Source organism: Microchirus variegatus (genome assembly GCF_963457635.1).
Source record: "Microchirus variegatus genome assembly, chromosome: 11".
NCBI classification, from domain to species: Eukaryota; Metazoa; Chordata; class Actinopteri; order Pleuronectiformes; family Soleidae; genus Microchirus; species Microchirus variegatus.
The window spans coordinates 28,956,730-28,968,591 of record NC_139812.1 but is presented as its reverse complement, the minus strand read 5'-3'; the positions used below and the strand labels follow the sequence as shown (position 1 = coordinate 28,968,591).

Sequence of the window (11,862 nt, the reverse complement as noted above, 5' to 3'; positions counted from 1 at the left end):
GTGAATAAGGGGGCGTGGTCACAGCGATAATGCAACTTATCACTTTAAATAGTGCATACCCGAGTTTCCCCTGCCTTGGTTAATATTGTTAGCATTTTTTTAGCTTGGTTTGCTAACTAGCAAGCTACTTTGCCTTCTCTGACATGTTCTAATTTGTCCAATTTCATAATGGTATCCCCCCATTAACCTTTGGTTAGTCTGTGGTTAATGTTAGCGACACAGCTAGGTCTGCTAAGTAGCAAGCTAACCTAGTCCATTTGCTAAACATTACCTGGTATTTTGTACATGAAAAGGCTGAACCAGTAGGACTGTACTCTTTGAACTTTGACTTATTGCTTCGGAAAATAAAGAATAGAGAAATGCTACAACAGTACAGCTTTCATTTTGTTGAGGATCAGAGCGGCCATTTTGAATTCTGAACTCGGACATTTGGAGTTTGAGTTTATTTAATCTTCCTACTTGTAACTGGGAAATTAAGTTAAAAATGGAATGCACGATCGATGATTGTGGGGCGGAACCTTCACAGAACACTTTATACAAAAGTTTATTTACAGTTTTCTGATTAGAAACAACGACCATACGCGACATACCACATGGTCACGTCTCAATGTGTCCTCCCATTGTTGAGCAACAAAGATTCCAAAGTTTCTATCCTTCCTTATAATGTGCACCAAAGACAAGTGTGTTTTAACGGGAGATAACGGCTAACGGCTAACGGCCAAACATGACAAAACGTTCAAAAAAAAGGGCTCCAATTAAACTGAATAATGAATTCTTTTGCTCGTCGTCAAGGAAAAACACAACGGGGGAAATCCCAACATGGACCAGACCGTCAGAGCGTCAGAGTTTGGTGCAGCCTCCACTTAGACCACTTCCTACAAAGGAGAAAGGCCAGTCGGATGGAGCTAGCCTTCCTTGCGATGTCTTTGGCGAATCGGTGAACAATACCGTTCCAAAAATCCTTGTCTTGTCTAGTGATCGCTCGCACACTCTTAGCAAAATCTCTGGATTTGCAAAACCAGACCAGACCAGGCCTGCGTCGACCTCGGAGCAGTTTATTTCTGCTTTTATTCACTTTGGCGAGAAGCTTTGAGCCAGTCAGCCAAAGTTGAAAAGTGGCCGTCCGAGGCCATACTGTTTGAGTAAGGACTCTGAAGGTTCTTAAGAGCCTGGGCGCCGCCGCTACCGTCGAGCACCATTTGATCCACGTTTGCGCCGTTGCTCATGGGCCGAGGGAGCAGATTGGTGTACGTGTTACCTTGGCCTTCTCTTGGTGATTGCATGAGAGCGGCGTGGCTCTCCTGTGTCATTGTGAACTGGGGTTCCTGCTTCAGCTGGAGGTTTTGAGAAGTCCCGCCCACCAGGCTCTTCAGGAAATCATCCCCCTCAATTCCCTCCAGGAAGGGGAAAGAGCCGAGCCCCTGTGAGCCGCTACCGCCTCCAGGGACTGAGCCGTTGAACGTGTTCTGGACTGTATTGAGCGTATTAAAAGTCGGCCACATAGTCTGGAGTCCCTGATTCTGGTTGCCTGCGTGGTTCCTGGTCTCAGAGTCGACCTCAGCTCTTTGCTGGTGCAGGTGGAAGGCCGGGGACTCGGTCTGATTCCTTAAAGCGGCCTGAGGGACCGTGTCCAAACACTGCAGGTCCCCGATGGAGAGCTGTGGTAAGGCGTTGTTCTCGCAGCCGGGGTTTTCCATTCTGCGGGGGTAACCGGAGCCCTGCTTCGGCTGCTGTTGCCTGATGCCGCTGTTTGGACGCGGCAGATTGCTCAAGGCGCCGCCGAGGTTCATGGTGACCGTGTCCACTGAGAGCGCCGGATTTGGATTGGCCCACGACTGGCCGATTTGTATGTTGGGAGAACGCGACGTCATGATCACGTTCTGAGGCCCCGGCTGGTACGGCTTGTTGTATATGGAGGGCTGTTGCTGCTGCTGCTGCTGATGATGCTGCTGCTGCTGCTGCTGATGATGCTGCTGCTGCTGCTGCTGCTGCTGATGCTGCTGCTGCTGCTGCTGCTGATGATGCCTCAGGTACATGTTGTTGGGGTCTGGAACACATGGAGTGACATTTAGTGTCATGGCAGAGCAGTCGTTTTGATAAACCCAACCCATATCTCAGTGAAAACATGGCCACTCATGTAAAAACACTTAAGCCATTTCACTTAAGGCTCAAGTAACCTCTTCTTCATGGTGTCAGACGCAGCAACAAAAGCGTCATAAAACCACGTCTAACTTGAACAAACACAGACATGCTGCATACCCACAGAAAGGTCAGAAACTCAGCTAAAAGCTCACATAAACCATTCTTATGTTCACCAAACACAGTTAAAACACCAATGGATCAAACAGCAGGAGCGGAAAAAAACCTGTCAAAGAGCACACGTTGAAAAGCGGCACCGGAGCGTCAGCGTGATTATGTAAACAAAAAAAACATGTGTCGACGACAGTTGAGAATCTACAGATTCTAACGGTACCATTTTTATCACTCTACGACCAAGTTTCACGGATTCAGCCCCAAAATAAGAGCAAAACAACAACTGGCTTTCAAGAAATACAAGCGGAAATGTTGTCTTACCTTTGCTGTTTATCAAAAGTTATTTTCACCAGAACAAAACTACTTCTAAGGGTTAGGCTTTTGACTCGCTAATGAAGTGATTCACACACATTTGAAGACCGGGGTCTGATTCTACCGGTTTAGAGGTTTAAAACGAGCTGTCAATCACCCTAATTGACCAAAGTAAGCCAGAGCTATGGTGCTGCGTAACTGAAGACGCTGCAGAGTCACAGAGATGTTATTACGCACAGGAAGCATCCATTTACAGACAGTTATCATACCTTTTTTTTTCAAAACAAGTTCTTTTTAGATCTGTAGTGACATATAAATAAAATTAAATGTTTTTTTAATAATTTGGTACCTAAGAAATCTCAAATGGCACAGATGGTGCCAAACTGAGACAAAAGTGAGAAGGCCCAGACATCTCTTTACTAAAACCTCTGTAATTTCACTCTGCTTCACTTCAGCAGCATCAGACTTTGCACAGCTCATGTCCACATGTTGTTACATGACCTCCATGTGTTTTTAAGCTCCTACTTCATATTTTTAAAGGTGATATTTGCTTTAAAATGCAATATTTTTTTAGGCGAGAGAAAAAAATCCTTCAGTTATGCTGTGTTCCATGTACATTTACTCTGACACAGTGACATCTACAGTGAAACTTACACCTCTGGTGGAATCTCACAAGTGTTATCTTTATTTTAATACCAAGATAATCCACATAGAGCTTGTAACTGCAGAGATTTACTCTATTTAGTTTGGTCATTTTAGAGCAGGGACTCCAAAAAGAGGGTCAGGGAAGAAGTGGTTAATACAGTCCTGGCCAGTTTAAGTGTCTGCTATCAGTGGTCTGTTCTGCTTTTGTAAATCAATCACTCCCTGCACCAAAGTCCAGAGGAAAAAATCAACAATTTTACGTCACAGTACAAAGGAGTAGTTGATCCAAGTTGGCATGGCAAGAAAGATATGATAGAGTTAAGATGGCATCTAATTCAACAGATGAGCCTTTTGTTTGTTTCATGCTAGGTCTCACAACAATCCCTAACTATCGTTATTAAGCCGTTACCTTTGCGCATATGGTTCATGGTAGACTGCGACACCGCCTTTGGTCTGTTCATACCAGGGAAACTAGCACCTAGAGGGAGACAGGTCACATGACAGGTGTGTTACAGAAATGCTTCTACATGTGGAATGGTATCAACTCTTCAGAGGTTCTCCACGTCTCTTACCCGTCAATCCGATCTTCATCAACTCGTATCGTCCGCGCTTCTTCGCGTTGTAGCCGTACGGATCTGCAGAGAAACAACATGTTCACACATAGAAACATAAGGAAATGACTGAAAACTGGTTCCCATCTCGTTTACGCTACTATCGTAGCGACGTGAGAGTTGTTTCGAATCCAAGGTCCATGGCTCACCTTTGTCGTCCGGCAAATATCTGAAGTCCATGGCCTCGCTGACCTCCTGGTCCGAAGGTCGCCGCAACTGCATTTGCACCGCGACGGACTCCGTGATGGAGGTGTTGTAGTAGGCCGGGGTCTTGAAGACGATGGCCACCTGTCGATGGACGTCCGCCTGCGAGAAGGAGCCTTTGGCCTCCCAGCCGTCGGACGAGAAGAACCGCACTTCAATGTCATCTGGAGGTGAAAGTTTGACGATGGGACGACAGGAATGAACATTCAGAGAAAGGACTAACGGATGAGATGATCGAATGAAGGTGAATTCAAAAGGAAACAGACGTGAGCTCGGTGAAAAACGCGTGAAGACGCAGACGACACTTACCCTTCTGGACTTTGTCGCACAGTAAGAAGATCTCGTCCTGTCCTTTGACGCTGCCGCTGTTTCTGTTGACCCGACAGATCCTCAGCTCTGCGGTGTTTGGGGCTCCTGATGAAGCACAAACAACAACAACATGGTAAACAACAGAGGAACCACAAGAAGAAGAAGAAGAACCTTCTGGTTCTGGAGAGAACGTTACCTGCCTGTAGCTAGTACCTGTTCAGACATAAACACATCTGAACTTAATCTGGATCAGATCTGGATGAACATGAGTCTATATATGGTACAGACTCATATGGGAACATATTTGCGTGATCACCTACGCTAACAGAAGAACTGTAGGCAGTAAGATGCTAACAGAAGAACCATGCTAACAGAAGAACTGTAGGCAGGACGATGCTAACAGAAGAACGATGCTAACAGAAGAACTGTAGGCAGGAAGAGGCTAACAGAAGAACGATGCTAACAGAAGAACTGTAGGCAGGGCGATGCTAACAGAAGAACGATGCTAACAGAAGAACTGGAGGCAGGACGACGCTAACAGAAGAACGATGCTAACAGAAGAACTGTAGGCAGGACGATGCTAACAGAAGAACGATGCTAACAGAAGAACTGTAGGCAGGGCGATGCTAACAGAAGAACGATGCTAACAGAAGAACTGTAGGCAGGACGACGCTAACAGAAGAACGATGCTAACAGAAGAACTGTAGGCAGGACGACGCTAACAGAAGTACTGTAGGCAGGGCGATGCTAACAGAAGAACGATGCTAACAGAAGAACTGTAGGCAGGACGACGCTAACAGAAGAACGATGCTAACAGAAGAACTGTAGGCAGGACGATGCTAACAGAAGAACGATGCTAACAGAAGAACTGTAGGCAGGACGATGCTAACAGAAGAACGATGCTAACAGAAGAACTGTAGGCAGGGCGATGCTAACAGAAGAACGATGCTAACAGAAGAACTGTAGGCAGGACGACGCTAACAGAAGAACGATGCTAACAGAAGAACTGTAGGCAGGACGATGCTAACAGAAGAACGGTGCTAACAGAAGAACTGTAGGCAGGACGATGCTAACAGAAGAACGATGCTAACAGAAGAACTGTAGGCAGGGCGATGCTAACAGAAGAACGATGCTAACAGAAGAACTGTAGGCAGGACGACGCTAACAGAAGAACGATGCTAACAGAAGAACTGTAGGCAGGACGATGCTACACTCCTAATAAAATAAATCAAAAATAAAAGTGCTAAGTGGAACCATATATGGTTCTTCAGCTTGTCCTCATAGGAGAACCCTTTTTGGCTCCAGAACCCTTTTAAAATCCTTTATTCAGGAAAGCGGTTTTAAAGGGTTCTCTGGATCAAAATGGTTCTTACTGGAACCATTAGTGTTACCAAGAACCCTTGAAAAACCCTTTCTTCTGGAATAGAGTTTTTCAGAATCAAATGGTTCCAAGTAGAACCTCAGCCCTTGTAGAAGAACCCTTTTGGAACCCTTATTTCTAAGCGTGTAACCGAAGAATAAACTAACATCAAACTGAACTTTATTTCCCGTTACTAGTACAGTATCAGTACCATGGTTACTGCTGTAGTAGATGTGGCCTTGTTGTTGTTGTTGTTGTCGTTGTTGTCGTTGTTGTTGTCGTTGTGAGTGTTGCTGTGTTTGAAAATCTCCACTTTACAAACAGAGTCAGAGTGGAAGTGGTGTCAGGTTGAGTCACATGTCACACGGCTGTTGTCAGAAGAGGAAGTGCTCCATGGTAACGGCACTGACTGAGGGTTAGTGTGTGAACAGAACTTCCTCTTTCTCAGTTTTGTGTGTGCGTGTGTGTGTGTGTGTGTGTGCGTGTGTGTGTGTGTGTGTGTGTGTGTGCGTGTGTGAGCAGAGTTGAGACACACATGCAATTCTCACACACTTTTACCTGCACAGACTCTGCATCTGCAACTACTGTTTTATAACAGTTTATTTACAGCTTAACCTTATATAATATTACATATATATGTTTATATATTGTATATTAAATAAGGTAAACCTGTAAATAAAGTGCTTATTTATATGTATATACATATATACATGTAAATACATACATTATATACATATATTTATACATATATGTATATATATACATATATAAGCACTTTATTTACAGGTTTACCTTATTTAATATAATATATGTATGTATATATATATATATATATATATGTATATATATAATCACTTTAAAATGCCTTGTGGTTGAAATGTGTTATATGAAAGTTTGATAAACACTGTTTTCATGCTGCATTGTCATGATTTTGAAGGTCATTTAATTTGAATTTATTGACCAGACTTGTTTTTACAACCTAGTTTATATGCATTTATTATCATTATTATTATTTATTTTATTTTATTTTTTTAAATCCATCACTTAAAACTTTCAATTTCAGGCCTTTATTTAAATTATTATTACTTATTACTTTAGTGAATAATTAGGGACAGAATATATTTGTTATATGTATTTTGTGACTTTGAAATGAAATGAAAACAAACATAAAGTCAGAGGTTTAAACCAGTTGACCCTCAGATAACCCGGCACATTTGCATTTGCGTGACCTTTGACCCGAGCGCGGCGGCAGCGGCGGCGAGGTCACTCACGGTTGTCGTAGATGGGGTTGGTGACGATGGGGTTCAGAGGTCGGGTGCAGTGACCGCTTTCGTCCTGCAGGAAAACCTGGATGCAGAGACGCACCACGTTCAGGTCGTACTCCTCTGTCTGCAGCAGCAGCTCGCGTGGAACTGAGGTCGCACACAACAAACACACAAACAAACACACACAAACATATACACATCAATTATGACTGAAACGGCAGATTTCGTCAATCGTATGTAAATTCACCAACGTGATAAAAGCTCTTCAGAGTTTACAAAAACGATAGTTTACACTGATTTTTGTTTATTGTTGTGCGTCTGTGCAGACGACACACTTATGTTCACAATCATTCAACTAATGAAGCTTTATTTATTGTTTATACCTTTGTTTGTTCTTTTCTATGCAGATGATACACATGTATGTATTTTACAATCATTGCAGAATAATGAAGTTTTTCAGAAAAGTGAATAAACACGAGAAAAATGACAAAAATGAAGATTTGGTGGCAAAGTTAAAAATATAAACCATCACGTAAAGTCACTCACGTTAATTCCTCACTGTGATAATAAAGGTTATTTTGATCAGATATATAGATTTTCCTTCTTTTAATCATTTTTGTTCTTCTCTATGCAGATGATACGCTCCTTTATTTAAGCAAAATTAAAATGAAGTCTTACGTTAAAGAACTTAAAGAAGTTATATAGGAATGTTAGTTTTCTTTCAACACAAACATTAAACATGTAAATCATTATGTTTGTTTAATTCTCTGATGATGTCACAATGACGCTTATTTTAATCGTCTTTTCTTACGCAGACGACAAACTCCTTCATTATCGTATCTGTTGGTCTTTCCTGGGTTTTTAAGAGCACAATTATTGTTTGACTTCTCAACTGGAAACTCTGTGAATTTTGTGGAGTTAGCATCACTTCGACTTCCGACGCAAAAGAAACGCAGCGTTAGTTTCTAAGTGTCTGCTGCGTGAATTTTTTCCGAGATTTTAAAGGAAATTTGTTCGTTTTTCACATATTATCGGAAGTCGGAAGTGGGAGCAACGTCAAAATAATGCTGCGTTCCTTTTATGTCGGAAGTCGGAAGCGACATCGACCGCCGAGTTCACGCAGTTCCTGTTGAGAAGTCGTAAACGCAAACGTATCTCAGGTTAGCCTTTGCTCGCAAAACAAGTTGATAATATTTAAACATCATAATAATCAGAATAATATTTTCTATGCAGATGATCCACATGTTTCAGAATAGAGCTTTTACAAAGTCCTGGTTTCTGTTTATGTCGCAACTATATACTGCAAAAACATGTTATTAATCAATGCTGCAAACAGACGACGACAGTAACGAAAGAATTGTTTACATTGATTTTCCTGCTTTTTAAAATTGGGTTCTTTCAGACGACAAACTCCTTCATTTTAGACGCATCTGTTGGTATTTACTGGGTTTTTTGATCGCAAAATTATGCTTTTATTTTAATATTGTGCAGTCGTGATTACAGAACTCACACAGAACCATGGGTGAGGGAGGAATTTTGACTTTGACGTTGATATTTTTACAAATATGTCACTACACACACATATATATATATATATATATATTAATCCTCTACAAAGTTGGCGTCACATGTGTAGGTCGTCCCCAAAAACCTCAACCGTGGGTCAGTGTGAACGCGTCACAGGTAACAACGTTCACAGCCTACATTCACACACACACACACACACACACACACACACACACACACACACACACACACACACACACACACACACACACACACACACACACACACACACACACACACACACACACACACACACACACACACACACACACACACACACACACACACACACTTTCACTTCCTCCAACTCCTAATTTGTGTCTCTCGAGCGAGACGAGGCCATCCCCGCCTACAGGTTTGTCAGCGACGTCACCTCAGGGTGGAAAGTAGTGGGTGTGTGAATGTGTGTGTGTGTCTGTGTGTGTGTGTGTGTGTGTGTGTGCGTAGTGAAGGGATGACACTCCTGCACGAGTGACCACGACGGTGAGTGACGTGTGTGAAAGTGGTTTGACCTGAACGTTCAGTTGGACTCAAACTGACGGCAGATTAAACGTCATTTTAAAAAACATCGTAAAAGAAGCATCGCGCACACACACACACACACACACACACACACACACACACACACACACACACACACACACACACACACACACGTCGCACACACACACGTCGCACACACACACACACACACACACACACACACACACACAGGGAAACTCCTGTCTCTGCATGCTCGGCCTTTCTCCTCAGATCCAAGTGAAGACACAGGTCACAGCTCAGATTACTGTGTGGAATCTGCTGAGTCAGATTAACAGAAAATAAAAGAAAGCAAAAAGAAAAAAAGATGCAAACACCTCAGGGTCGTTTCAGACCAAACATTTACGAGACGTGACAGTGTTTTTGTTTCTTACAGGAGATTAAGATTACGTAATCAGGTTCATTTCAACACCAGATTTGAAGCTGCAATCTCAGATTTCATAATCTTTGAGATTTAAATGTTTATCAGTTTAAACTAAAACTAAAACTTCTCAACCGGAAATCCGTGAAGTTTACGTCGTTCGTTTACACACCTGATTTACAGTGGTAATCTGGAATATAATCTGGGAGAAACAAATCTCCTTTAAATTCTCACAAAAAAATCCACGTGCTGCGTTCTTTTTTTACGTCAGAAGTCTGAGCAACGTCACAAATATGCTGCGTTCTTTTTACGTCAATGACTGAGTTTAGTCAGTTCCTGTTGAGAAGACGCAACTCAAACGTGTCTCAGGTTAGACTTTGTTCACAAAACAACAACAAAGTTTAAACGTGTAGTTTTCACACAGATTGAGGGAGTTTGAAGTATCATCAGAAGACCTTTATTTTGTTGTTTTTGTAACTTATTTTTATGTCATTTGCAGTTTTAAGTATTTCAATGACATCTTAGTGTGTTGTTTTTATTTTAAAGTGGAGAAACTGAAGGAGGCAGAAATGAACCAGGTCAAAGCTGGACAGGTGCAGGAAAGTGGGTTTGTGGGTAACATCTGTGTGTGTGTGTGTGTGGGGGGGTGTGTGTGTGTGGGGGGGTGTGTGTGTGTGTGTGTGTGTGTGTGTGTGTGTGTGTGTGGTGGTCTCTGAGTGGGTGAGTATGAGCAAGTGAGAAAGAAGAGGCAGCCGATGACAAACATCACCACAAACAGTGTCTCCACTGCATGACTCACAATTTCACACACACCTCTGTATTATACTTATATCACACACATATATATATATATATATATATATATATATATATGTGTATATATGTGTATGTATATATATATATACACGTATATATATATATATATATATATATATATATATATATATACTGTATATATATATATACCAAGTGTGATCACATGCGAAAAGGAAAAGCTCCAGTTCAACCTCAACACATGATAAATATGCAGAAAAAGGACTTTGTCAAATGTCTTCACTCTCCCACACCAGTCACTCACTCTCCCACACCAAAGTCACTCACTCTCCCACACCAAAGTCACTCACTCTCCCACACCAAAGTCACTCACTCTCCCACACCAAAGTCCATAGAGTAAACCAGTGATTTTAACATCACAGCACACAGGAGTTCACAGGAGTTGTTGATCCACTGCTGCCTCGTGTGGTCACTCTGTGTCACTGCTGCCTCCATCACTAACTTACAATGACTGATTTTATCAGTAATGTAATTGTAATCCTTCATTCAGATTGACCTCAGTGACACAAAGTGACCACACGAGGCAGCAGAGGACCAGCAGCTCCTGTGTCCTTGTGAGCTAAAATCACTGATTTTCTCTATGGACTTTGGTGTGGGAGAGTGAGTGACTTTGGTGTGGGAGAGTTGTAAAAGTGCGTCTTAGAGCGAATATATGACTATGATGCTGTATATTTTTTACCTAGTAACATGATAAATGATGATTATTATTATTATTATAATACGTTATAGTCACATATAATATTTCATATCAGTATAATCTCAGATCTGTTTGTGTTTGATTGACAGAAAAGAGCTCGTAAATGTGCCGTCACTTCTGTGTTTATACAGATCTGCAGCAGCAGCAAACTCTACTGTTATCATCTTCTTCATCATCATCATCATCATCATCAGCCGGGGAACTCCCCCCCCTCCCTCACTGCTCCCCCCCCCCCCCCCCCCTGTAATGAATCCAGCATTCCCAGCTCTCATGTGGCCTCCTTCACTCGGCTGAATTGAGCAACTGTGACCAAGAATGAGGAAGTAAGTCAAACGCCTGTTTGTACATGAGTGTGTGTGTGTGTGTGTGTGTGTGTGTGTGTGTGTGTGTGTGTGTGTGTGTGTGTGTGTGTGTGTGTGTGTGTGTAGGGTGAAAATAATGAAGTGGGTCAAACTCAAACGATGATCAGCTGATGAAAGTTCAGAATGAAAAAGTTTTTTTCCTTGTTTTTCACTCACAGAAGAAGAAGAAGAAGAAGAAGGTCTTTTAAGCGCGATCGATGCTAAATGCTAACGTCTTTGAGCACTGAGGAAACGCCAATATTTAACGGTTTTATCTAAACGTCGCGTTTCTTTTTCCGATATCTCTCATCAGCGGCGGAGTTCCAATGCTAAATGCTAACGTCTTTGAACGCGAAAGTTAGCGGTTTTATCTAAATGTCGCATTTCATTTTCCGATATCTCTCTTCAGCGGTGGAGTTCGAATGCTAAATGCTAACGTCTTTGAATGCTAAGGAAATGCTAAAGTCTTTGAATGCAAAGGTTAGCGGTTTTATCTAAATGGCGCGTTTCTTTTCCCGATATCTCTCTTCAGCGACGGAGTTTGAATGCTAAACGCTAACGTCT

The 11,862-nt window shown here is 42.1% G+C and overlaps 1 protein-coding gene across 1 annotated transcript in view; it reads right to left on the bottom strand.

The window, feature by feature from the left end:
- Nucleotides 1-985: 985 nt before the first annotated feature.
- Nucleotides 986-11,862, bottom strand: part of rel (v-rel avian reticuloendotheliosis viral oncogene homolog) — a 17,511-nt gene continuing 6,634 nt past the window's right edge. The window contains exons 6-12 of the mRNA XM_083897493.1: nt 6,966-7,106; nt 4,335-4,439; nt 3,971-4,189; nt 3,783-3,845; nt 3,620-3,688; nt 1,953-2,047; nt 986-1,835 (exon numbers count right to left, since the gene is read on the bottom strand). Of these exons, the coding sequence (XP_083753619.1) occupies nt 1,068-1,835; nt 1,953-2,047; nt 3,620-3,688; nt 3,783-3,845; nt 3,971-4,189; nt 4,335-4,439; nt 6,966-7,106 (1,460 nt within the window). The 3' untranslated portion in view covers nt 986-1,067. The remainder of the gene's footprint in view (nt 1,836-1,952; nt 2,048-3,619; nt 3,689-3,782; nt 3,846-3,970; nt 4,190-4,334; nt 4,440-6,965; nt 7,107-11,862) is intronic.